The following is a 27,449-nucleotide window of genomic DNA, read 5'->3' as shown; positions in this document are numbered from 1 at the left end:
TACTTTTCTGTTGTGTTTGGCCTTCTGGGCCACCGTAGTCATGGTAACAAGTAGCCGGAGTTGTCAGTGAGAATGCTGATGTCACGCTCCGCTCCAGGCATGACACGCAGCAGAGTTATGGGATGATCCACGTACGTTTGTCTGTCTGTTAGCAGCTTTACTCTAAAACAGATCAACGCATGTGGATGAAATTTCCATTGAAGGTCAGAAATGACACAAAGACCCAGTGATCAGATTCTGGCAGTGATGTGGCTTATAGTCTGGATCCATGGACTTGATAAAGATTTCTGCATCATTGTTAGATAGCAGCAAGTCCTCACTGTAACCATGACAACAGTGAACACTAAATGATCACATGAATGTGATCCTACTACAAATCCACCTCTGAGGACTTATCAGGACTTATCCATCAGAAATGATCCAAGGAACAACTGATTAAACTGTGGGGGTGTTTCTGAGTCCCATCAACTCCCACCGCTGCTACATATTTAGGTCACGTGATTCCGTATCTGTACATAACATACACATGTAGAACACACGTCTGTGCTCAGCAAAATTATTTATTCTACTTGTACAGCACCACACTTTATTCTAACTAGTGGAAGATTAGTCCTAAAACAGTGAAACCAATGAAAACTAATTATTTATTCATTTAGTTTGTGGGTAAATTTATGTTAAATGGCCAGATTCTATGTTGCCGTAATTTCTGAATACATAAACTGAGGAATAAGCAGCCTTGGTGGAGCACTGAGCTCTCTGAGAACTTTTCTTGTTCTCGTTGCCATGACGAACCGGGCGACATGAATCAACTCCTGATTCACCAAACGGAGGAACTAATGCGTGTCAGACCCACCTGAGGAAACAGACGCAGCGTTCGGTGACTGAACACTGCTCTGTGAAGGCTTTGGCTCTCATAAAACATCAAACAGCGCCACCTGCTGGGCTCCACAAATAACCTCAGCAGCTCAAGAAGCTGCAGATAAAAACCAGACAGAAATGATTTCCTCATGGTTCTTTATTCATGAACATTTATTCTGCACATTAAGAGACTTTTTCCTAAACTACTGTGCAAAAACTTGTTTATCTTTGAATATTTTAAACATTTTATGCTGTTTTTAGTCACTTTAATGCACCATATGAAGCACAATAAACCTGCCCTGACTAAATATGACATTTAAACAGCCACACAGACTTTTAAAAATACACTTCCTGTCTTTTTTTAATCGCTATTAGTGCAACTTTCTGTATGCAGAGCTGGATTAAAAGCACAGATCCTGGATGTTGAAGTAAAACTGATGTTTATTAACAGTTTAATCACGAATAATGTGGTTTTCTGGTAAACGTCTGCACAGTAGAAGACGTGTAAAGTTTAAATATCCTAAACTGGCTTCACATGTTTACAGAAAACGACTAGAACTTCTTGGTTTAGCGGTAAACTGATGAAAAATTATGAACCTTTTCATGAAATCCAAGTTCTTGAGGTAATTTCTTGAAATGAGTGTGAAATACTGATAAAACTTAATGTAATACGTCACTTTGCTTTCATATATATATTGTGATACGGTTGAAGAATTCATGAAAATGTTGTAAATTCAAGTCCTGCATGATGTTAAACTTCAGACAAATAATTACGTTGAGTTAAAAATGGACAAAAATAAGTTCAGTGCAGTTGGTGGTAAAAAAAAAAAAACAGAAGTAAAAAATGTGATTGAGCGTTTTAACACTCTCAAACTAAAAATTAAGGATCATTCCACCTCAGTTTGACTCATTTTTCAAACATTTCACACCTGACCATCTCATATTTGTCTGTTTTTTCTGTGCTGATGTATGTTTTTAAGTTAAACATGTAAAATTGTTGGTCTGAAGAGTTAAAAAGTTTTTAAAAGCATATAGAGAGGATGGAGTTTTGTTGATTTTTGCATCATTTCTTTGTGCCAGTGGTTTAACCTGCTCAATGCATCTTCAAATATTACCCATAAATGCAAAAAACTTAACTATAGCATTATTTTTCTCATAAATTAAGCCTCTGAATGGCGCCAAACTCCACGCTGTGCCGACCACAGAGGAGAAAATCAGCCCCTCAGGGTGAACAATAACGTTTTCTGGTTGGTGGAATATCACAGCAGACAGAAAAGTGACAGTCTTTGCACCATATTTCCATCGTCCTCCAGCTGGTTTGTATCATTCTACTGGAGACCAGATGTTCAGATCAATGAGAAGATAAAGTTCCAGGACTGCAGCTGCTTCATATTGATCCAATTGGTGTGAAGAAAACGATGCAAAACTCAGCACAACTCCATCCTCTCTATCAGGAATACTTCCCTCTGACTCTAAAACTACCTTTGAGCTCAAATGTTCCAAGTTTAACTCACTTTAAATAAAAACATTCAGACTGAAGACGGTGTGGAGCCTTCAGTGTCTGAATTTGTATAAAAATCATTAAAACTTCATTACATTCCAGTGGAAAATCCCTGAGTGTTTGAGGACATCAGAAGTATAACCTAGAAGATGATCTAGAAGACGTAGTCCAGCATGACGTGTGGCGGCCGGCCACCCTCAACCCTCCATGGATTCACTCTGAGGACGGCTTCCCTCCAGTCCGACTCCCAGCAGCTGCTCATCCACCATCTGAAGCACCTGAAGGCCAGGTAAAGAGCTCCAGCTCCCAGGAGGATCCTCATCAGGCCCAGTCCTCCTCCTCCTCCTCCTCCTCTGTCCTTCTTCTTTGGTTCTCCTGCAAAAACTGGAGGCAGAACTTCAGTGAGTTTACAGCAGAAACAGAACCGAGCTGCTATTACGGCTCATGTTTTTATTTAACGAAGAGAATTAGAAGCTTTTACTCAACATCTTAATTTGTGATGGGTTGTGACTCTTTATTCTATATTTATATGTATACATACTGTCACTCTCATATAGTCTGTTGTTTTTTTTCTATATTATATTTTCTAAATCTCACTTCACTTTAATTTAATGTTATTTAATTCTGCTTAATTCACTGTTGATTTACACATTTCTGTATATTTTTTCAAAACAAAATTATATATATATATATATATATATATATATATATATATATATATATATATATCACTCCTGTATATTCTGTCGATTTTTTTCTATATTATAATTTATATATTTTTAATTTATTTCACTTTATTTTAATTTAATGTAATTTTATTTAATTTTTAATTTCATTGAATTATATTTTAATTTAATTGTGCCATAACTCTTTATTCTAACTATTTTATTGCTTCATTTTATCCATGTTTGTCTTTTTAGTCACTGTGTTTTTTGTGAGTATTTTTGGTTTCTAATGGGCTGCATTTTATTTATGTAACTACATTTAAATACACTACAATAGCAATATATACCGGTTGCACGGTGCAAGATGTAAAAAAAACTGATTTAAATTAATTATTAGTTTAAAACATGATTCTGATGAGTTGTGTTGAAATAGAGGATTTCTGTCGGGGGGCAAATACTTTTCCACAGACTGGACCTGTACCTGGGTATATCTGCTCCCAGTAGCTCCTGTAGGGCTCCCGGTAGGGCTGCTGGTAGATCCTGTAGGGCTCCTGGTAGGGCTGCTGGTAGATCCTGTAGGGCTCCTGGTAGGGCTCCTGGTAGCTCCTGTAGGGCTCCTGGTAGCTCCCGTAGGGCTCCTGGTAGGGCTCCTGGTAGCTCCCGTAGGGCTCCTGGTAGGGCTCCTGGTAGGGCTCCCGGTAGCTCCTGGTCACTGCTCTGGTCTTCTTCTTGGTCCTGCTTCTCCTGGGCTTCACGGCTCTGCTGCTGGGCATCGTGTCGAAGGTCCACCTCTGGTTGAAGTTGAATGGTTCCATGAACCAGTCGAAGCCAGAGAAGAAATCACCTCCGCTGAAGGTCTGCATCACGTCCAGCACCTCCTGAACCGACGGCTGCTGCTGCACGTCGTCATAGTAACCCATCTGGTGGAGCAGCGAGGACATGTCCAGCTGCTGGTCCTGCAGGACCCGGATCAGATCGCAGTGGATCTGGAAGGTCCGGTCGGCTCTGAACCTCCCGAAGGCGTCGTCGTCGTGCTCGGTGACGTAGACCGCCTCCACCAGCCGGCTCCTCGCCCGGTAACTGATGATGATGCGGTCGCTGTTGTCATCGCCATAGTTACCATCCAGCCCATAATTCTCTCTGACATAGGCGGGAAGGTCTGCGGACGCCGGGTAGGTTTCAGTGTTCAGGTTTCCCACCTCAAAGTACGAAACCTGGAGACAAAAAAATTTTTAAAAATCTTTTTTTTTTATGTAAATTCTTCAACAACTTACTGTCATTTTACAGATTTACATATTTGTTAAATTACAGATAATAACTAGTAAAATCACAGAAAAAAATTAAGTTAATTTACAAGATAATGATCCTAAAAACAAATTTTAAAAAACTGACAAAAACTGTAAATAACATCCACATCAAATATCTGTACATCTGCACTAGCCAGCTAACAAACATTAGCTGGTTAATGAGAATTAGCCAGCTAATGAGCATTAGCTAGCTAACAAACATTAGTCAGCTAACAAGCATTAGCCAGCTAAAGGGCATTAGCAGTGTAACAAACAGCCAGCTAAAGGGCATTAGCAGTGTAACAAACAGCCAGCTAAAGGGCATTAGCAGTCTAACAAACATTAGCCAGCTAAAGGGCATTAGCAGTCTAACAAACATTAGCCAGCTAAAGGGCATTAGCAGTCTAACAAACATTAGCCAGCTAAGGGGCATTAGCCAGCTGACAAACATTAGCCAGCTAATGAGCATTATTTTAAAATACAACATAAATTAATATTTAACTGTAATTTTCATTTTTGTTAAATTACAGATAATAACCAGTAAAATCAGAGAACAGAAAAAGTATTATTTTATGTGTTTAAGATATAAAAAAACAGGTCAGATTTGTAGATAATGCGAAGTATCTAAGGTATTTAAAAAAAAATGATATTTGGCATAATTCCATTACTTTATTCACTTATTTTTCTGTTTTTGTTCTTTTCTAAGCAGCTGAAGTGGTGAAAAACAAACTGCTGTTCATGAGTGAAATGTTTGAACTTTAATAAAATCTAAACCAGTTTAATCTGCGACCTGTTTCTTGTTCCGGCGTTTCTTCAGAGCCGGCAGCAGCTCCTCCACGTTTCTGAACACGTGGAAACCGAACAAACTGTTTTCTGGCTGACAGTTGGACACCAGCTGAAGGAACACAAATAAACAGAAATATAAATATATAAACAGAAAATAACAGTTAAAAATAAATTCATGCTGCCATTTTTAAAGCCTTCAAACACAGAATTTTATTATAAATAACAGCAAATATCTGCAGAACAATAAAGATTTAGCTGATGTGAATGCAGTTAAAATAGTTTAAAAATCATGGAATTTTACATTAAAACACTGTAAACAACCAAATAATGTTTTGTAAATATACACTATATACTATTATAATACATATTTTTTATTATTTGTATTTAAATTACATATACGAATGATTTGGATGTTATTTACAGTTTAGAGTTTTGACCATTATTATTTTTATTTTAGGTGTTTATATTTATCTAATATCCAGTGAAAACAGGACAAAACTGTAAATAATGTCTAAACTAATGTATTGTTCTAGTAGATTATTATTCTCCCAGCCAGAAGGGGGAGTCAACAGTTTAGTTTTATTGTTTTAAACAGTTTAATTTCTGATTTAAAGTATTTTTACCTTCATGACGCCTGCAGATTCAACAGTGACGCAGTCATTGGCGAACCAGAAGAGCAGCTGAAGTCCGTGACGAGGAAACGGACGACCGAACCCCGAATCAACCAGCTGGTCCAGAGAGCTGAGCTGCAGCTGGACCATGATCTGATCCAGGACCAGGACCAGGACCAGAAACAGGACCATGACCAGAAACAGGACCAGAAACAGGACCATGACCATGACCAGAAACAGGACCAGGACCAGGACCAGAAACAGGACCATGACCAGAAACAGGACCAGAAACAGGACCATGACCATGACCAGAAACAGGACCAGGACCAGGACCAGAAACAGGACCATGACCAGAAACAGGACCAGAAACAGGACCATGACCATGACCAGAAACAGGACCAGGACCAGGACCAGAAACAGGACCAGGACCAGGACCAGGACCAGGACCAGGACCAGGAACAGGAAGAGGAACAGGAACAGGAGGAGAGGAAAAAATGTCAGAAAATATAAACACAAATAGAAAAATATGTCCTAAAAATATATGAAAAAAGAAGTCCTACAATATAAACATAAGTAGAAATATATGTCCCGAAAATATAAACATACGTAGAAAAATATGACCTAAAAATATAAACATAAGTAGAAAAATGTGTATTAAAAATATAACCTAAAAATAGAAAAATAAATAGAAAAAAGTCCTAAAAATATAAATACAGGGAGAAAAATATGTCCTAAAAATATTTTTAAAATGTCTTAAAAATATAAATATAAGTAGAAAAGTATGTTCTCAAATATACTAAAAATATGTCTTAAAAATATAAACATAAAGAGAAAATATGTCTTAAAATATATTAGAAATATGTCCTAAAAATATGAATAGAATTTGAAAAATATGTCTTAAAAATATAAACATAAGTATAAAAACATGCCCTAAAATATAAACATAAAGAGAAAAATATCCTAAAATGTATTTTAAAAATATGTGTTAAAAATATAAATAGAAAAAAAATATATCTTAAAAATACAAATGTAAGTAGAAAAAAGTGTATTAAAAATAATATTTGAAGTGGAAAAATATGATCTGAAAATATAAACATACTTAGAAAGATATGAACAAAAATATAAATATGACCTAAAAATATAAACATAAGTAGAAAATACGAACAAAAAATATAAATATATGTAGGAAAAATAGAGCATACAAATATAAACTTTAAAATACAAATAATTGTTATTTTTTTGGTATTTTACTACTAACTTACTAACTTTTGTATTTGCACATATTCCAAAAAATATATATTTAATTGATCAAAAATGTATAGAGATTTTTTTTAACTAAGGTGGTTCCATTTATTCAGAAATGTTTAAGTATTTTATTAATTTTGCTTTTCAATATTTTATTGCTAACTTTATTTTACGTTCTGCATTTGTATGTACTTTAAATGTCAGTTATTTATTTCACTATTAACTGCTGTTTACTAATGAGGACATCATTTTTATTGCTATATTTTTTAAAATAAAAGTGTTTTAAGATTTTTTATTCGTTTTAATATTTTTATTGCTAACATTTTTATTTGCATATATTCCAAAAATTGGTTATTGAAGTAATCATTTAAAAACATGTTTCTCTATTTATTCATAAGTGTTTCAGTATTTTATTATTTTTTCTTTTTAATATGTGCATAAAATTTAATTTCTGTTTTCAAATAAAATTGTTATTAAATATTTTTATTAGTTTTTTATTGCTAATTTCATCAAATTTTTGTCTGTGCATATATTCACAATAATATTTAACTGTAAATATACATGTTTTCAAGATCAGGAATGGAAGAAATGGTGATGTCAGAACTCTCTTCTAAAAAAAAAGTCTTTCCTCTAAAAAAAACTTGAGAACATTTATTTACGTGAAATCGCGATCTGTAACATGTAATAAATGAGTATTAAGGCTATACACAGCTTAGTACCTATGATGGAGGTAATAAAACGTCTGTCACAGTAAAAACATGCACAGTTTTGTTGTTTTAAATGTTTATTTACCGTCTTTTCGCCTCCGTCGCAGTTTCCTCAAAAATAAATAAACCTTCTTCCTTGTTTAAAACGTAAAACGTTTGGCGACGCCGCCCCCGTCGCTGCGTGCTCGTTCACGTCGCGCCGTTCAAGTGGACGTCCCTGCTGCGTCGTTTGCGCGCCGCCTCGCTCCCGATGCGCTTCTTTTCCCGACAGCCTGAAGATAGATGTTTCGATTTCAGGTGAGTTATTGTCCCGCAAAGAAAAACCGCAGCGTCCGTTAACGGGGGAAAATTTAGGTTGTCTTTCGGTGAGCCGGTTGCATTTCGGGCCCATATGTCCTCCGTACGCCGCCTGTTATCTATTGTTTATGCGACGGCCACATTCAATGCGGTTGGCGGCCTGTGAAGCAGCGCGCTTTCCTGCTGACACGAGCCGGAGGGAGAGAGCGCTTTCCCGGCCAGCGGTGGCCGAACTGAACGGTCCGTTTTTCGGATTGGCCGACGTTCGGAAAAGCCGGTGTGTACCGGCTGTTTTAGCAGTTTAAAATTGGTTAGTTTTCACGGCAGCAGTTTTCCAACGACGTGAGTTTTAGGTGATGTAACGTCAGCGTTAGCATCGATGCTAACAGGCTCTCCTGTTACCTGCAGCCTGGCAGGGGGTCCCTGGACAAATCCTGATTTATTTTTATTACATTTTAACCAAACTTGGTAGCCTAAAAAGCCAAACTGCTGACTATTTAGTTAGTAAACCTGCTCAGCATGGGAGATTTTTCCCCAATGGGACACCATGCTAGGTCTGAGCCAACTATTATCTGAGGCTAATTCTGCTAAAGTCTCACTAGTTTAAATGTTCATTTATATTTTACTAGATGACCTGGTGTGGAGTGTTTTAGTGTTGAAACCAAAGTGGATTACTCATTTTGCTCAGAATTTTAGCCCACTTCAGTGCAGCCTAATGCTTGTTAAAATGTTAATGTGCTGTCAAAACTGAGATTTTTAGCTTCCAGTTATTACTAATATTCAGTTTAATTAGTGTTAGAGGCTTGATTCTACCAGTTGGGTCTAAAATTAAACTCATCACTCTCAACCATGTGGCATCAGGGGCTCATGTTCAGTTTGTAAAATACAGTTTTGATAATGTAGTTCTTCTTTACGTAACTTAAACTACATATTAACTCTAGTTTGATGCCGGTCAGCATTACATGTGCACAGTTTATGATCCAGAGATGCAGTTATAAATCAGTCAGTCAGCCTCACTTTATTTGTTCAGTTTTTTTATTGGAAAGAAATGTGCAAAATGTATTATTTTTTTTATATCATGTAGTAGCAGCTCTGTAATCGCTTCACAGAGAGCTAGCAGTGTTCTGCTCTTGATAAAATGTTTTTGTTGTTGTTGTACCGCTGACAGGAGCCTCAAAACTGAGATGTGAGTTAAAGAGGACTCCTAGATTTTTACTTGTCGGTGCGGTTTTAATATCAGTGCTGCCATTTCATGTTAAATGTCTCTCATATGTGTTATCTTTATCATATCAACATTGCATTGTTCTCCTGTGAATATTTGCTGTTTGATACCGAAAGAAAGCGTGCACATTTCTAATCTTCCATGACTAATCAACAGGAAAAGATAAAAACATGATTTACTCTGATTTAAGGGTTCTCGGATACATAAAGTTGTATTTTTTTTTTTTAAAAAAACCTTCAAATATCTGACTAAATAAATCAGAATTACAACCAAAATGACAAGTTTCTATAAATACTAAATTGCTTGGCAAAATACAAAAAAATGAGAGAGACATGTCTGCTTATTTATTTGTTTGAGAATTGAGATTAAATAAAGGTTGAAATATGAACAGAGATTTTAGATCAAATTGATCAATTTTAAAGTGAAAAAATGGCTAAAAGTATACTTTTGGAATGAAACTTCCTCTGTGTAAGCAACATATAAATATAAAATGAAAACACCGAATAGAATATAAAAATGAGTATAAATTTTATAAAAAAAATCTGTGTCATGTAAAACTACTGTATTTTATATGCAGATCTTTCCAATGTAACTTTTAAAAGGTTATGAACTAGTGAATTATCCTCATTGAACCGTGATCTGTGACGGGTAAAGAACACCATCGCACTGAATGTTGATGGAAATGTTTAGTAATGGAATTAATAATGAGATATATATAATGTTTGTTGGGATTTTTTTAAAATTTATACCATTTTTAGGTAATTAAACATCGTTGCTGTTCCTGAGAATCAAACCTAACAGGAAGGTTATTATGCTGCCTGTCCTATTTAAACTCGTATAAGGGTCTAATAACATTTAGTTTATGAGGTGTGCTTCTGTTCCATCCTGTACAAATTGAAAGGAACTTTATTTAAAAGACAAAGGAGTTTGTTGACGTGCAGGCTCCACATGTGCACTGTGAAATGCAGAGAAACGCCGTAATGGAGGATTTGGCTGCAGGAAGAGTTGTCGTCCTTGTAATCGTTTCCGTCACTCGTTGCAACAAAATATTCTCTCTTTGACTGTTTAAATCTGCATCACGAAGCTCTGTAGGAAAAGTCAGATCTGAATTACAGCCAAAGGAGAACACTACTGTGGATGCTTTTGTCTGTTTTACACCAGAGGATGAATGCTACTCAGCTTTTTAAGAAGGGTTTCTGGTGTTTGGTGCAAAATAACACCATTTCAGGTCATATCACCAACACAGTTTCATGTTCTCCATGAAAACGTGTTCTTCTTTTGCCACCATTAGAGTGGATTTTAGTGAAATGTTTGACAAGTTAAAGCTAAGATAATTTCACTATGGGTAGATTTAATTCAGTAAAATTACCAGACGTTACCGTATTTCCATCGCTGGTTCTTTGTTTCAACCAGTTGCTCCACTGGTTTTCCTTTGAAAAGAAATGCTTAGAACATTTTGTTAGTAGTATTTAACCAAATGGATTTATTGTGCACCTGTTGTGCTCTGGTTTCCTATTACTTTGACTCAATGAAGCATTTTAGATAGTTAATAACAGGATTTTAGAATAACTTTTGTAGTAACTAATGTCTTAAGTCAGGCCAGTGCGTCTCCTTTTTGTCATTTTCTGTCTCTTTTTTTGTCGTTTTGGTTCTTGTTTTTAGAGTGCTGGTTGCTGGAAATGTTCCTCTGTACCCCATGGAGATATTTCATTAAAAATCAGTCATTTCCAGCTAGAACAGTCATTTACCACATTAGCAATGTCTCCACTGGATTTATCATTCATTTAGTGTTATCTTCATTGGAAAAAAAACAGGTTTTCTTTCAAAAATGACATTTCTAAGTGACCATAAACTTCTGAACGATAGTGTATATTCTAGTATCTTAATGTAGGTTTATGTTAAACATCTTTCAGCTCCATCCTCAGAGTCTGCAGACGTTTAATCTCACTGTTCAGTTATGAAAAGGAATCAGAACTTGAGGATGAATGAGTCATTTGTTGTCGAGCAGTTTTAAAAAATGTCATCATCAAACCGGTTCTTGTTGGTCTGTTCCTGAAGCTTTCTACGGTGAAGGTGTGCAGTCCAACACACCCAACAATCATTTCTAATCGCTTTGAGAGCATCTCCAACAAACACCAGACGGATATAAATTCAGTTTATTCAGCAGCATCCTCAACACCAATTATAGCTGCAAGTATTCTGACTTTTAGTGCCAGAAATAAGCAGCACCGGTAAATAATGACAATAATAAGGTTGTGTTTTAAGTTGAGTCACTTTGAAGGACTGTATTTAAGGAGAACTTGGACAAACAGGGTCTTTGGCTTATATTGGTGTTCCGTTTCTACCCAAGTCGATTTTTGCCGTCAGTCAGAACTCAAAGACAAAGCCGTTCCGTGCATCACGGTGTCGATCAGTTCTTCATAAAGTCATGAATACCAACAACTTTCATGCATGTATGAATCATTTTCCAAGAAGATAACAGAAAGTGTTCCACTGTTGTTACATGTTGACTTAATAATGCGGATGGTAGTCGGTGTTTCTTCCTGTTCCAAACGTTTTATTCTATCCGTTTCCATTCTCCGGTTCTACTCCATCTTGGATTGTGCTACATTCACTAACTTTTTACCTTCATTATGGCTCCCAGCTTAAGTCAGACTCTTCTGATGCTGGAAAAAAAGGAAAGCCGTCTCCATGGAAGTGAAATTAGACAAAATAAAACACTGGGAACAGGAAGAAACACCGACAAACATCGGCATTATTAGGTCAAGATGTAACAACAGTGGAACGTATTCTGTTATCTTCTCATTAAATGATTCATACATGCATGACAGTCGGTGGTATAAAGCCGGGGTTTACGTGACAAAAAGTAAGACTGATGACGAAGCTGAACCGCTGCTGACAACATGTAGTTTGTTATTTGTGTTGGAGTTTTGTTTTATTCTACTGGTGTGGATGGAGCCGACATGGACGACTGATGCAGGAAGAATTCTGCTGCTGATGAACGTTTAATAACCTTGAAAGTGCAGCTTGAGAACCTCTCTCTGTTGAACCGGTTATCTAGAATGTTTTGGTGCAGAGTTGTGAAGTTTGTATTGTCTTCTTTTATCTGGATTTGTGTGTGAATGACTCCCAGCCCCTCAGTGTGAAACCTACGTGGTTTAATGTTCATCTTCATCTTCTCCTCTGCAGTCCCTGGATGAAGACTGTACGCTGGAGGAGGAAGACGAGGGGTTGGTTGAAGAGGAAGATGAAATCGATCAGTTCAACGACGACACCTTCGGAGCCGGGGCCATCAGTGAGTCTCCGTAAATCATCCTTAAAATGTCTGGTGTTATTTTAATACTCTGTTTTATTCTATTTTGATAGAGTTCAGTTTAACAAAGGTGATCTGTTAGAAAATAATCAGAAAATGCAGATTATGAAGCGACGTGGAGGGATTTAGGTTTTTATTTTCCCACAGCCAGCCGTCGTTACTCACATCTGAAAGCATAAAAACAACCAGACAAACTGTAACGTTGTTGGTTTTTCCTTTAATCCTCTGAACTACAAGCAGTTTCTGTTGCCCCGGACTTATTTTTCACTGCACTAAGCAACATTTTGGACAAATTTTAATTCATTTTGGTCAATGTTTACATTTTTACTGTCTTCTGCTCTGCTTATCATCAGTAGAAAGATGTTTCTCCATGCTGGATGGATCTCCAACAACCTCCTCTTCTGTTCACTGTTTCTCAGCCATGCAGAGTTTATTTATTTGTCGAGTAGCTTTGGTTTTACTCTGAGGGATTTGTCAACTCCGTTTTCTGTCTAATTTGTGTTTTTGTGTGTCGTTTTTGTCGTTTTCTGTCTCATTTTTGCCATTTTGCATCTCATTTAGTGATTTTGTCTCATTTTTGTCATTTTCTGTCTCATTTTTGCCATTTTGCATCTCATTTAGTCATTTTCTGTCTCATTTTTGTCGTTTTGCATCTCATTTTTGTCGTTTTGCATCTCATTTTTGTCGTTTTCTGTCTCATTTTTGTCGTTTTGCCTCTCATTTTTGTCGTTTTGCCTCTCATTTTTGTCGTTTTGCATCTCATTTTTGCCATTTTGCATCTCATTTTTGCCATTTTGCATCTAATTTTTAGTTTTGCATCTCATTTTTGTCATTTTCTGTCTCGTTTTTGTCATTTTCTGCCTCATTTTTGCCATTTTGCGTCTCATTTTTGTCGGTTTGCATCTCGTTTTTGTTGTTTTGTTTCTCAATTTTGTCATTTTGCATCTTGTTTTTGTCATTTTCTGTCTCGTTTTGTCACTTTGTCACTTTTTTGTTGTAATTCTCCATGTCTCCAGACCTTCCCTCTCCACTCTGCTCATCATCAGTAGAAAGATGTCTCCATGCTGATTGTATCTTCCAACAACTTCCTCCTCTGTTCACCGTTTCTGAGCCATGATGCGTTTATTTTAGTCTTTATGTAGTGTTGATTTTCCTCTTATGATCATTTTGAACAAGTTCTGAGGAATTATGAATATTTTTTTCCAAACATTTTGGACAAATTTGTTCCATTTCAGTTCATTTTCTGCAGGTTTATGTAATTTCGGGACATTTTTGACAAATTCTTTTCAAGCATTTTGAACAAGTTTGTCATTCTGAATGTGACTGATTACACTTTTACAAGTGTCTTCACTCTTCTCTGCACATCAGCTGTAGAATCTATTTCTAACCTGTTTTATTGTGGCTTCTTTAAGCTCCACAGCCGTAAACCTCAGGAAGCTGCAGACACACGTTGTTCACTTCTACGTTTATAGTTTTAATAAATACTGGATGTGTGGTGGAGTTTTTATTGGAGAGATGATTGTATCTGCAGTTGGTCTCATTTTTCCTCCTTGTCTGTGTGTGAAGTGAGACGATTTGTTGAGTTTTAAATCGGTAGAAGCAGATTAATCTCTACTAAATGCATCTCTTTACCTCCAGATGACGACTGGCAGGAGGAGCACAAGCGTCTGGCGGAGCTGGACGAGCGAGACGAGCTGGCAGCGGGGCTCAGCCTGGGAGGAGGAGGAACGCTGGGAGGAGAACCGGACTTAGGAGGAACCCAGCACTCTTCATCCTCCTCCTCCTCCAGCCGTCTGCCTCCATCAGCCGGACGCCTCCCCCTTCCATCCTCCCTTCCTCCCCTCGGCTTCTCCTCGTCTTCCTCCGGGCTGCCTCCTCCAGGTCAGAGCTCGTTCCTCTTCAGATCTAAGAGTTATTTTATCGTTTTAAAGTCACACCTGCACTGCTTTTATTAGTCTGACTTTATCTGCTTTATGTCTGAATATGAGCTCTCTATTTTTATTTTCCCAAAATTAACACAAATCAGGACTTAACATTTAGTAAAACATAATATTTAAGTCTGCATGTCGACTCTAGTCTGGTTTTAACTCAACCTGTTGGCTTCATGACTTGAAGATCACTTTTCTGTAAAATTTGAAAGGACAATCTAACTGCATCAAACCGAGGATGTTTTGTTTCTTTGTAACTTTTTTGTTTAATTTTTGTTCATTTTGTTCCTTTTTATGTCATTTTTGTCTCGTTTGTGTCCATTTTTTGTCGTTTTGTAACTTTTTGGTCTAATTTTTTTGTCTCTTTGTTTTTGTCATTACTCTTTTTTGTCGTTGTGTGTCTGGTTTTTGTAATTAGTTGTTTTTCTTTTTGTGTGTCTTTTTTCATGTGACTTTTGTCATTTTGATCATAAAATAAGCTGCGATATCTTTCAGTTCCAGATGACTAAATATTCTTTTTTAGACTCTCTAAGTTGTAATGTCTAAATGAAGCTGTGAGGAACGTCAAAGTTTCCGTCTGATGAAGCAGAAACGTTCCGTATTTCTAAACGGACCTCTAACTTCTCCTTCCAGACGTGGAGGACCGACCTGGGGATGGAGATCTGGCCGAGTCCCTGGCCAGACTCATCCTGGAGGCCGACCCGGCCATCGCGGGGGTCGGAGCGGCCGAGCGTCCCGGTCCTCCTCCTGGGCCCGGCCTGTCGGGTCTCCACGGTCTGGACCAGCCCCGGGTCTTGCAGCAGACCTCCTCCATCCCTCACCAGCATCCCCACCACCCCCAGCTGCCCCCCGGCCCCTCAGCTTCAGGTCGGTCCACTCGTCTTTAGAGTCCACATCTGAACTGGCAGCACTGGTGGTGTATTACAGAATAAAGACGTGTTCTCCTGCTGCTCCTCTGCAGGTCTTCCTCCAGGACCTCCTCCCTCCTCCATGCTCAGCTACCAGCAGCAGCAGCACCTGATGCGTCGAGGCACCGCTCCGATGGGCCAGGTTACTGCTTTTACTTTATCTTCCAGTTTATTTAACCGTTTTTAATCCCTGTCTGATCAGGCAGGTTGGCTAATGGGGGCTATCAGGGTTAGCATTCACAGCTAGCTGCAGGCTAAAAGTTAAAATGACAAACTCTCATCTAAAATAAGAAACTCGGTTCAAAATGACCTGAACTTCGTCTAAACTGGCCTAAAAATTATTGGAAATGTCAGTGATTTGTGTGTTTTTGTGACAAGTTTACCTGTTTTAGTTGATTTTGTGTGTTTTTGTGGTGTTTTCATAGCTGCTTGTTGTGATTTTGTGTGTTTTTTTTGTTGTGATTCTGCACATTTTTGTGGCGATTTCATGCTTTTTGTTGTTATTTCATGTTTTGGAAGGATTTTATATCTTTATTATGGCGTTTTTGCATCTTTTTGCGTTGTTTTCATGTATTTTTGTGACATTTTCAGATTTTTTTGTGTTGATTTTGCACGTTTTTGTGTTTTTACGTTATCTGATGGCATCAGTCTGGGTGCATTTTCGTATGATTTATGAAAATAGAACTTTATTAACTGTTGATTTAGCATCATTTTGTCTTTTATTGTGTACTAAACTGTTAATTAATGCGTCTGTTGTTTACTTTAAGGGTAAACTGATGTAGTAGAGCTGAGATTTACTGCAGCAGAAGCTGTTTAATGTTGATTTACATTAAATCTTTGTGTTTTAGGGCCTCAAATGTAATGTTTCTCTTTCCGTTTCTCTCTTCCAGATGAACTCTCACAGCATCTGGGAGAACAGTATGGGCTTCGGTCCGGTCAGCGTCACCCCTGGTCTGGTCACACACATGGAGGTGAGGAGTTCTGGTTCTGGTTCTACAAACACTGACCTCCATGTTTAGGGTTCATCATCAAAACAACCCTCATCAGACTGTTTGAAACCACAAAACAGAAACGCAGATCATGTTTTTCTGTCCTTTGGTGGTGAATTTGCATATTTTTGTTGTAATTTCACATGTTTTTGTGGCGATATGGCGCCTTTTTGTCATATTTAACGGCTTTGTGCGGTGAATTCGCATATTTTTGTGGTGATTGCAAATTTTTTTCAGTGATTTTGTGTTGTTTTTTGTATTCTCATTGTGATTTCTCATATTTTTGTGGTGATTTCACACCTATTGGTTGTGATTTTGTGTCCCTGTTGTGATTTCTCATGTCTTTGTGATGATTGCACTGCTCCTTGTCATGATTTTGTGTTGTTTTGTGGTGAATTTGCATATTTTTGTGGAAATTTTACATATTTTTGGTGTTTTTTGTGTGTCTTTTAGTGACGATTTCATGTGTTTTTGACCCGATCTGACCCTTTTAGTCATAATTTTGTGTCTTTGTGTGGCCAATCTGCATATTTTTGTTGATTATGCTCTTTCTGTGTCTTTTTGTTGTGATTTTTCATGTTTCTATGAGGATTTCACACCTATTTGTCATGATTTTGTCTTTTTTAGTGATTTCGTATAGATTTGTGGTGATTTCACATTTTTTGTTGATTTTGTGTCTATTGTGATTTCACAAGTTTTTTTTGTGTCGATTTCACACCTATTAGTCGTGATTTAATGCCTTTTTTTGGTAAATTAGCATGTTTTTGTGTCGGTGTGACTCTTTTTGCGGTGATTTTGTGTCTTTTTGTAATGATTTTATATATTTTTGTGATAATTTCACAGTTTTTTTTGTTCTTGTTTTGTGTCTTTTTGTTGTGGTTTTACATATTTTTGTGGCTATTTCACACCTATTTGTTGTGATTTGGGTTTTTTTTTGGGTGGTGAGTTCACATGTTCTTTTAGGGATTTCATCTCCTTTGCATCTCTTGTGTTTCTTTCATGTGTTTCTGTGCCGATTTCACATTTTTGTTGTGTTTTTCTGTCTTATATATTTGCCTTCACTGATGAGAACACTTGTGGAGCAGCAGCACCAACTAACAAAAGTGTTTCTAAAAGAACCGGATGTTCATCTCAGCAGGGGACACTCTGGCATTTCCTTAAACAACATATTTTATAATGCCATACAGTCGGAGCAGACGAGGCTTCACTAAGTTTCGGGTGTTTCTGATGTTTAGTTTCTTCCTCCTCCTCAGGACAGTCCTCTGATGTCTATAATCAAAGAGGTTGGACTTCCCAAACGTCCTCCTCAGGGGAGGAACGATGAAGGTCGCGATCTGTCCGAGCGGGTTCCTCCTCCTCGCTCCTCCTCCCCTGTGATTGGCTCTCCTCCGGTGAGGGCGGTGCCTATCGGGACTCCGCCCAAACAGCCCATGAGCCACGCCCTGAACCACCAGGTACAGTCACACAGAACACGCTCTGATCACACCAGGAGAGCCGCTCTAATGTATGAACTGTCTGCTGTTTGGTTTGTACTTCCACCCGGCTTCAGCGCTTAGCGTGTTAATGGCGTGTGTTGATCGTGTGTATCTGTGTGTAGATCCACCATCCCACAGCGGTTCATGTGAGAGCTCCAGTCCAGCACAGATATCCTACTCCTTTCCCTGAGCGTCTGTCACCCAACACCCTCCTCAATATAGCTGTGAGTTCCTCCTCTCCTCCACGTTTCCCTTCAGCTCTCCACGTTTATTCCAGCTGGACTTTCTGTGATTCAGGCTGCAAACTACCGGCCAGGTTCAACACGTCCAGACTTTCTGTGTGTTAATCAACATGACTGTATGTGATTTCAGCATCACCAGCTAAATAACTGTAGGTTTCCATGGCAACGCGATGCATCCCATGTATGATTCTGTAACTGCACGGCTTCATTCAGTAGTTTTAGTAACGTTCAGATCAACATGTTTCAGAGATGTAGCTCCACAACATCAGTTACCATGGAGATGTAGCTCCGCAGCGTCAGTTACCATGGAGATGTAGCTCCACAGCGTCAGTTACCATGGAGATGTAGCTCCGCAGCATCAGTTACCATGGAGATGTAGCTCCACAGCATCAGTTACCATGGAGATGTAGCTCCGCAGCGTCAGTTACCATGGAGATGTAGCTCCGCAGCGTCAGTTACCATGGAGATGTAGCTCCACAGCGTCAGTTACCATGGAGATGTAGCTCCACAGCGTCAGTTACCATGGAGATGTAGCTCCGCAGCATCAGTTACCATGGAGATGTAGCTCTGCAGCGTCAGTTACCATGGAGATGTAGCTCCACAGCGTCAGTTACCATGGAGATGTAGCTCCGCAGCGTCAGTTACCATGGAGATGTAGCTCCGCAGCGTCAGTTACCATGGAGATGTAGCTCCGCAGCATCAGTTACCATGGAGATGTAGCTCCGCAGCGTCAGTTACCATGGAGATGTAGCTCCCCAGCGTCAGTTACCATGGAGATGTAGCTCCGCAGCATCAGTTACCATGGAGATGTAGCTCCGCAGCGTCAGTTACCATGGAGATGTAGCTCCCCAGCGTCAGTTACCATGGAGATGTAGCTCCGCAGCATCAGTTACCATGGAGATGTAGCTCCGCAGCGTCAGTTACCATGGAGATGTAGCTCCACAGTGTCAGTTACCATGGAGATGTAGCTCCACAGTGTCAGTTACCGTGGAGATGTAGCTCCACAACATCAGTTACCATGGAGATGTAGCTCCACAACATCAGTTACCATGGAGATCTAGCAGGTTAAACCTTTGTGACACTCATAACTCACTAATCTGACTCAGTAGTTCAGCGATCTGCTTTCTCAGGTTTTGTTTGTGTGTTTTTTATGAAAGATTTTCTGATTTTCTGTCTGTGAAGGACCTCAGACGAGCTAAACTCTTGAGTTTTTGTCTGTTATTAGCTGTGATTTTACTGGATGTTAAATACTAAATTATATCAGGACAGACAGTATTTTAGTGTCATTTTTAGTTTTTAATGAAACCATCGATGTAGAACCAGGTAAATAAGTTACATTTAAGGTACAGAGTCTGACCGAATGTTTGACCCCGCTCCACATTGTACTCCTCATATTGTATTTATTGTTTTTCTCACTGAGCTCTATAATTACCGTGTTTTCTGTGTTCAGAACTCTCCGCTGTGTCGCGGTCCGTTCCCTCCCAGAGTCGGTCCGGTTCTGTCTCAGATCCAACGGGCCCAGCTGCTCAACTCTCAGGTCGGTACCTCAGAACCAGTCTGTTGTTTATCACACAGGCTAACAGCTAACGCTCTGAGATATAAATAAAGGAAGTGATTCCTCCTGATGGATGATGCTGCTGCATGCTGAAGAGCTGAGAGAGAACCTGAAGTTCACCTGTTTGTGGTGATTTCACACGTTATTGAGGGTTTTTGTGTCTGTTTTTTGAATCTTTTTGTGTTGCTTTCATGTGTGATTTTGCATCTATTTCTGGTCATTTCACACCTTTTTGTTAAATTTTACGCCACTTTTTTGGACATTGTTGTTGCAATTTTGTGTCTTTCAGATTAAAAGCTTTAAATTTTGCATTTTTCCTGATTTTTAATTATTATCTCACAATTTTTAAGCTTCGTGTTGTTTTATGAAGTGTGTTTATTGCTTTGTGGTTGTTGTTTTTGTTTTGTATTACTTGTAATTGTGTGTCGTCACTGCAAAAACACACAAATAAACTTTGTAAATTGTTAAAAGAACTCTCCACAGACGCCGGCTGTGTGAGGAATAGTTGACGCTTCCTGTGGAGTTTATTTTCTCCTGTTTACCTGTTTTTCTCTCTCCAGGTGGCAGGTTTTCCTCGCGGTGGTCCCGGTCCTCCTCTGTTGCCGGGCGGTGGAGGTTTCCGGCCGTTCTTCGGCGGTCCTCCTCCTCCTCACGGCCACCGGATGGGTCCTCCACCGCCTCACGGACCCCCCAACCACACGCCGCCCATCCGACACAACACCACCCACCTCCACCCGCAGCACCGCCGCATGCTGACGCAGCGCATGCAGAGCCGAGGAGGGTGAGGATGAAGCTGCTGCTGCTGCATCGTTAGCGTTGAATAAAGCTGCAGACTGACCACGGTTTTTTTGCATTAAATAAAGCTGCAGACTGACCATGTTTTTTAGCGTTAAAGCTGCAGGCTGACCACGGTTTTTAGCATTAAATAAAGCTGCAGACTGACCACGGTTTTTTAGCGTTAAAGCTGCAGGCTGACCACGGTTTTTTAGCGTTAAAGCTGCAGACTGACCACGTTTTTTAGCGTTAAAGCTGCAGACCGCGTTTTTTAGCGTTAAAGCTGCAGACTGACCACGGTTTTTTAGCATTAAAGCTGCAGACTGACCACGGTTTATTAGCGTTAAATAAAGCTGCAGACTGACCACGTTTTTTTAGCGTTAAAGCTGCAGACTGACCACGGTTTATTAGCGTTAAATAAAGCTGCAGACTGACCACGGTTTTTTAGCGTTAAAGCTGCAGACTGACCACGGTTTTTTAGCGTTAAATAAAGCTGCAGACTGACCACGTTTTTTTAGCGTTAAAGCTGCAGACTGACCACGTTTTTTTAGCGTTAAAGCTGCAGACTGACCACGGTTTTTTAGCGTTGAATAAAGCTGCAGACTGACCACGGTTTTTAGCGTTAAAGCTGCAGACTGACCACGGTTTTTAGCGTTAAAGCTGCAGACTGACCACGGTTTTTAGCGTTAAAGCTGCAGACTGACCACGGTTTTTAGCGTTAAAGCTGCAGACTGATCACGGTTTTTTAGCGTTAAATAAAGCTGCAGACTGACCACGGTTTTTAGCGTTAAAGCTGCAGACTGACCACGGTTTTTTAGCGTTAAATAAAGCTGCAGACTGACCACGGTTTTTAGCGTTAAAGCTGCAGACTGACCACGGTTTTTTAGCGTTAAAGCTGCAGGCTGACCACGGTTTTTAGCATTAAATAAAGCTGCAGACTGACCACGGTTTTTTAGCGTTAAAGCTGCAGACTGACCACGTTTTTTTAGCGTTAAAGCTGCAGACTGACCACGGTTTTTTAGCGTTGAATAAAGCTGCAGACTGACCACGGTTTTTAGCGTTAAAGCTGCAGACTGACCACGGTTTTTAGCGTTAAAGCTGCAGACTGACCACGTTTTTTAGCGTTAAAGCTGCAGACTGATCACGGTTTTTTAGCGTTAAATAAAGCTGCAGACTGACCACGGTTTTTAGCGTTAAAGCTGCAGACTGACCACGGTTTTTTAGCGTTAAATAAAGCTGCAGACTGACCACGGTTTTTAGCGTTAAAGCTGCAGACTGACCACGTTTTTTTAGCGTTAAAGCTGCAGGCTGACCACGGTTTTTAGCATTAAATAAAGCTGCAGACTGACCACGGTGTTTTAGCGTTAAAGCTGCAGACTGACCACGTTTTTTAGCGTTAAAGCTGCAGACTGACCACGGTTTTTTAGCGTTAAATAAAGCTGCAGACTGACCACGGTTTTTTAGCGCTAAAGCTGCAGACTGACCACGTTTTTTAGCGTTAAAGCTGCAGACTGACCACGGTTTTTTAGCGTTAAATAAAGCTGCAGACTGACCACGTTTTTTAGCGTTAAATAAAGCTGCAGACTGACCACGGTTTTTAGCGTTAAAGCTGCAGACTGACCACGGTTTTTTAGCGTTAAAGCTGCAGACTGACCACGTTTTTTAGCGTTAAAGCTGCAGACTGACCACGGTTTTTTAGCGTTAAATAAAGCTGCAGACTGACCATGGCTGTTTCCCTGCAGGGACCGGGGTCGGACCGGAGGGGACCGGCGCAGCAGAGACCCCTACAGTAACCTGATGACCCAGAAGGAGAAGGAGTGGGTGACCAAGATCCAGATGATGCAGCTGCAGAGCACCGACCCCTACCTGGACGACTACTACTACCAGGTGAGCTTTCAACATCAGGGTGGGGCTGCAGCTATCCATCACTTTCGTGTTCCTAACATGCTTACATGTTGTGTAAATGTGGACCGTCTACCAGACGTCATCTCAGACGTGTAGATTTGTTGTTTTTCTGTTTTGGTGTCCACATAAAATCCTGGTTGTGGAAATTGTCACAATTTTAACAAACTGCAGTTCATCTGATCAGACTGTCTGAGATTAACTACTTTATAATAATCACTAGTACTAGTACTATTAATACTACTTCTTCCTATTCCTTTTCTTTGTCGTCTTCTTCTTCCTCCTTCACATTCCTCTTTTTCTTCCTCTATTCTTCCTCCTCTTCTTGTTCCTCTTCTTCTACTTCATCTTCTTTTTGCTCCTCTTCTTTTTCTTTCTTCCTCTTCTTCCTACTCATCCTCTTCTTTCATGCAGTATCTAGACTCTTTAATCCTCTTTTAGTGGTAGAATACCAACAGGATTTTGCTCCTTATTTCTTCTAGCTGCTGGACACCTTGAGTGTCCCCTAAGTGATGAATAAATTATCTGTATTATGTCTGAATCTATCCTACCTGAGGATGTCTGCTTGTTGTTAAACCTGCAGAACTACTATGAGAAGATGGAGAAGCGTCAGGAGAGAGAGCGAGACAGCAGCAAGAAGGAGCACACCACCAAGCTGATCACTCCTCAGGTGGCCAAGGTGGAGCACACCTACAGACCAGGTAGGAGCTCACAGCTCACCTGTCTGTCTGATTGGACGCCGTCCTCAGAGACTCACGTCCCGTCTGTCCAACAGTTCAGTTTGCAGGTTCTCTGGGTAAACTGACCGTCTCCAGCGTCAACAACCCCCGCAAGATGATCGACGCCGTGGTGACGACGCGGACCGACGACGAGGTCAGACTCCTAGAATAACTTTTATTTTGAAATGTTGAGCCTTAGAATTACAAAATCCTCCTCCTCTTCTTAGTCTTCTATTTCTTCTTTCTCCTTCTTCCTCTTCCTTTTCTTCTTCTTTCTCTTCTTCTTTGTCCTCTTCTTTTTATTCCTCTTCTTCCGCCTCTTGTTCTTATTCCTTTTCTTCCTCTTTTTTCTCTTCTTCGTCTTTTTTCCTTCCTCTTTCTCTTCTCCTTCTTCCTCCTCTTCTTCTTCGTCCTTCTTCTTCTTCTTCCTCCTCTTGTTCTTCTCCTTCCTCTTGTTCTTATTCCTCTTCTTCTTCCTCTTCTCCTTCTTCTTTACTGGCTGTGTTCTGCATTTTGTATTTTTCTGTTGTATGAGCAACCTTTCCATGATATCGTCATTTGTTTTTTTTATATTTCAACTCCACCATGTTCAGAGGTTATTTTATTTATTTGTCCGACATTCCAGATTCTGAATTGATAACATGATTTGAAAAAACAGAAAATTTAAGGTTTTTATTTTTAATATTTCCTTAGATGTTGTTGTTCAGATGGCGTCAAAATTAAATGTGAGAAAAACCTGCTGAACACGGGTCAACAAGCAGATTTTTTATGAAATAACGGTCTCAGACAGTGTTGGAGGTATCAGTTTAATATTTCACAAACATCTTTATAGTTTATTCTCTAACATTTTAGTCAAATCAGAGCTGGTTGAGCAGAAATTTCTCTAAAAAAATGTCTTAATAAAAGTTATACAAAGCATTTTTTTTAAAATTAGTTCTGAATTTCCTGTCTGTCTGCAGGAGAAGAGAGAGAAGCAGGTTTGGAATAAGAGGCGACAGATCCTCTACACCGTGGAGAAGGTAGGTTGAGGTTCCACCTTAAGGTCAGACAGGAAACACACCTGGTTGAGTCCCTCCAGGTGACCTCTGTCTCCTCCAGATGTACAGTCTGCTGCTGGAGGTCCAGGACTTCGAGAAAAGATTCGTCCAGACGCCCGAGGAGGACAGAGACGCTCTGGTGGAACAGCACAAGTCCAACACCGAGCAGCTCTGCAGCTCCCTGATGGAGAAGGAGTGGGAAGACAGGTGAGACAGGGGGGAGGGACGACAGGTGAGACGGGGGGAGGGACGACAGGTGAGACGGGGGAGGACATGTGGGAGGGGCCACAGGTGAAGGGACAGCAGTGTGACTCTCGTTCTTCTCCTCCATCAGAGTGAGTGATGAACAGTGTGTGATGATCATGTCGGTGAGAAAAGGGAAGCGGCTAATCTCCAGGCTCCTCCCCTTCCTGCCGTCACCCCAGGCCACCGCCGTTGTCATGGCGATAGCCCGCAACCTCCCCGCCTTAGCCAAGAAGGACAAGCAGGACCAGGTAACCTTAACCGTTCTTCCTCCTTAGATGAAGACTGAACTGTTAACTAGCAGTTAGCTCATTAACTAGCAGTTAGCCAGCAGTTAGCTCGTTAACTAGCAGTTAGGTCATTTACTAGCAGTTAGCCAGCAGTTAGCCCGTTAACTAACAGTTAGCTCATTGGCCTTCCTCCTGTTCAGGTGCTGTGCTGGTTGGTGGAGCCCGTTTCCACGGTGATCCAGTCTCTGTCCAGTTCCAGTCTCACAGATTTACTTCAGGAGCTTCAGGGCAGCGAAGGACAGCTGGCAACAGTACTACACAACAAGGTACTCACAGTACTACACAACAAGGTGCACGCAGCACTACAAAAAACGTACACGCAGTCCGACACAACAAGGTACACACAACAGTAAACCTTTACAGACATCCTCCAGTGTTCCAGCAGTAGACTGACAGTCTCTCTGGTACTTTAATCTGACGGTCTCTCTGGTACTTCCTGTCTAGTTCGGTGTGACGCTGCTCTACCTGATCCTGAGTGAAGGAGAACGAATGCAGAGCTCTGACCCAAACTGTCAGCTGATGGACGACAATCGATGGTAAATGTTCCTCATCCTCTCTAACTCTTTGTTGCCAACTCTCTGCAAACTTATTGCTAACTCTGTGTTGCTAACTCTCTACTATGTTATTGCTAGCTCTTTGTTGCTAACTCTTTGTTCCTAACTCTCTACTAATTCTGTGCTAATTCTCTGCTAACTTGTTGCTATCTCTCTGCTAACTCCATGTTGCTAACTTGATGCTAACTCTCTGCTAACTCCATGTTGCTAACTTGTTGCTAACTCTCTGCTAACTCCGTGTTGCTAACTTGTTGCTAACTTGTTGCTCCCTCTTGTTCCCTCCAGGACTGAGTTGGTGTTTTCGGTGACCAGAGAGCTGCTCAGCGTCCCGTCCTCGGCTCTGTCTCCTCCCCTCTTCACTCCTCCAAACCTGCTCTCTCTGTTCTCACGATATGTTGACCGGCAGCGGCTGGAACTGTTACAGGACAAGCTACAGTGAGATGCCATCTTTTTTTCCATGCAGAGGTCGCGTCCTAAAATGACTCCTAACGCCACAGTTTTATACATTTGATTTCTGCATCACCGGCTGAAAACGTGGGTTTCCTTGGTAACACGATGCATAAAGTGACCTGGCTGTACAGCGTCGCTTACCATGGTGATATAGCTGTATGACATTGGTTACCATGGAGATCCAGCAGGTTTTGGACCCATTGTTTTAAATTTATTTTTTAACTTTTTGTTGATCTTTTTCCACTTTTAGTTTGACACATTTTATTTGTGGAGTCTCTTTAAAATTCCGTTGTTGTTGTTGTTGTGCTGTATTCTAACAACTCTGAAGCTGTTTTTCTTGCAGGTGTTTCAGTAAAACTCTCTCCTTTGTGTTTCCAGGATGTCGGCTCTGTCCAGGTAGAAGTTCGTCCAGACATCGTCAAACTTTTCTCTCTGAGGATCATTTTAACCAGAACCTGTCGTCACGTCTGTTTTTCTTCGTCTAGTCTCTGGTCGGTGTGTGAGTCTGAGTGTGTCTGTGTGTGCGAGCGACGGTGAGACGGTCCGAATGACGACAAAACAATGAAATCTGCATTTTTAAATATCTTGTTTACGATTATGCCTGTGATGAACCTTCAAATTAAAAGTATTTCTATTATATAAAACCCTGGGTCTGCTCTTTTTGTCATTTAACCAAACAGGAATTTCTTTATAAAGTAGTATATTCTACTTTAAAGATCCTTAATTGACATAATTTTGCTTTCAAATAATGGCAAATATCTACAAAATAAATATATTTTTCAATAATTAAAATACAGTAAACAAAAAATGTGAAATTCTTATACTTTTAGCCCGTTTTTTACAAATTATTATTAGTAGAAATTATATGTACACACGTGGACAAAATTGTTGGTACCCCTCAGTTAAAGAAGGAAAAACCCACAATTCTCACTGAAATCACTTGAAACTCACAAAAGTAACAATAAATAAAAATTTATTGAAAATTAAATAATCAAAATCAGCCATCACTTTTGAATTGTTGATTAACATAATTATTTAAAAAAACAAACTAATGAAACAGGCCTGGACAAAAATGATGGTACCTCTATAAAAGATTGAAAACTATTTGACCAGAGTGACATGATTAACTCAGCTGTGTCATTTAATTGACATCACAGGTGTTTCCAAACTCATAATCAGTCAGTCTGCCTATTTAAAGGGAGACAAGTAGTCACCCTGCTGTTTGGTGAAAAGGTGTGTACCACACTGAACATGGACAACAGAAAGCGAAGGAGAGAATTGTCCCAGGACATCCGAAAAAAAATGATAGACAAACATCTTAAAGGTAAAGGCTATAAGACCATCTCTAAACAGCTTGAAGTTCCTGTGACAACAGTGGCTCATATTATTCAGAAGTTCAAGACCCACGGGACAGTAGCCAACCTCCCTGGACGTGGCCGCAAGAGGAAAATTGATGACAAATTGAAGAGACGGATCGTTGGAATTGTATCCAAAGAGCCCAGAGCAACCTCCAAAGAAATTAAAGGTGAACTCCAAGGCCAAGGTACATCAGTGTCAGATCGCACCATTCGTCGTTGTTTGAGCCAAAGTGGACTTCATGGGAGACGACCAAGGAGAACACCACTGCTGAAAAAAAACTCATAAAAAAGCCAGACTGGAATTTGCAAAAATGCATGTTGACAAGCCACAAAGCTTCTGGGAGAATGTCCTTTGGACAGATGAGACCAAACTGGAGCTTTTTGGTAAGGCACATCAACTCTATGTTCATAGACTCAAAAACCAAGCATACGAAGAAAAGAACACTGTCCCTACGGTGAAACATGGAGGAGGCTCAGTAATGTTTTGGGGCTGCTTTGCTGCATCTGGCACAGGGTGTCTTGAAAGTGTGCAAG

General features: G+C 39.9%; 2 protein-coding genes across 3 annotated transcripts; one reads left to right on the top strand and one right to left on the bottom strand.

Annotated features, from left to right (window-relative positions):
* Positions 1-997: 997 nt before the first annotated feature.
* On the bottom strand, positions 998-7,839 carry LOC127533242 (uncharacterized). The gene is made up of 5 exons (XM_051945824.1): positions 7,745-7,839; positions 5,720-5,860; positions 5,101-5,205; positions 3,506-4,238; positions 998-2,743 (listed from the first exon to the last, which is right to left on the bottom strand). The coding sequence occupies exons 2-5, from the start codon at positions 5,855-5,857 to the stop codon at positions 2,514-2,516; spliced, it is 1,206 nt and encodes a 401-aa protein (XP_051801784.1). The 5' UTR covers positions 5,858-5,860; positions 7,745-7,839; the 3' UTR covers positions 998-2,513.
* On the top strand, positions 7,828-26,201 carry patl1 (PAT1 homolog 1, processing body mRNA decay factor). Of its 2 annotated transcripts, XM_022217529.2 has the most exons (20): positions 7,828-7,956; positions 12,368-12,473; positions 14,130-14,372; positions 15,053-15,286; positions 15,381-15,469; positions 16,218-16,298; positions 17,570-17,770; positions 17,914-18,015; positions 19,484-19,570; positions 20,149-20,369; positions 22,105-22,249; positions 22,848-22,965; positions 23,040-23,137; positions 23,943-24,002; positions 24,082-24,227; positions 24,355-24,514; positions 24,694-24,819; positions 24,998-25,089; positions 25,393-25,542; positions 25,936-26,201. In XM_022217529.2, exons 1-20 carry the CDS (start codon positions 7,942-7,944, stop codon positions 25,955-25,957), a joined length of 2,496 nt encoding a protein of 831 aa, XP_022073221.2. In that variant the 5' UTR covers positions 7,828-7,941; the 3' UTR covers positions 25,958-26,201. The 2 variants fall into 2 exon arrangements, with proteins under 2 accessions (XP_022073221.2, XP_022073222.2); XM_022217530.2 differs by lacking the exon at positions 17,914-18,015.
* Positions 26,202-27,449: the final 1,248 nt, after the last annotated feature.

This window comes from Acanthochromis polyacanthus, chromosome 3, assembly GCF_021347895.1.
Source record: "Acanthochromis polyacanthus isolate Apoly-LR-REF ecotype Palm Island chromosome 3, KAUST_Apoly_ChrSc, whole genome shotgun sequence".
NCBI classification, from domain to species: domain Eukaryota; kingdom Metazoa; phylum Chordata; class Actinopteri; family Pomacentridae; genus Acanthochromis; species Acanthochromis polyacanthus.
This window is presented reverse-complemented; position numbering and strand designations above follow the sequence as displayed.

Coding starts and splice junctions, on each gene's coding strand:
- LOC127533242 (XM_051945824.1), bottom strand. CDS start 5,857: ATGGTCCAGCTGCAGCTCAGCTCTCTGGACCAGCTGGTTGATTCGGGG. Junction 5,206..5,719: donor AATCTGCAGGCGTCATGAAG/GTAAAAATACTT, acceptor GTGTTCCTTCAG/CTGGTGTCCAACTGTCAGCC. Junction 2,744..3,505: donor CTGGGAGCAGATATACCCAG/GTACAGGTCCAG, acceptor TTCTGCCTCCAG/TTTTTGCAGGAGAACCAAAG.
- patl1 (XM_022217529.2), top strand. Junction 15,287..15,380: donor CCCCGGCCCCTCAGCTTCAG/GTCGGTCCACTC, acceptor GCTCCTCTGCAG/GTCTTCCTCCAGGACCTCCT. Junction 18,016..19,483: donor ACACCCTCCTCAATATAGCT/GTGAGTTCCTCC, acceptor TTCTGTGTTCAG/AACTCTCCGCTGTGTCGCGG.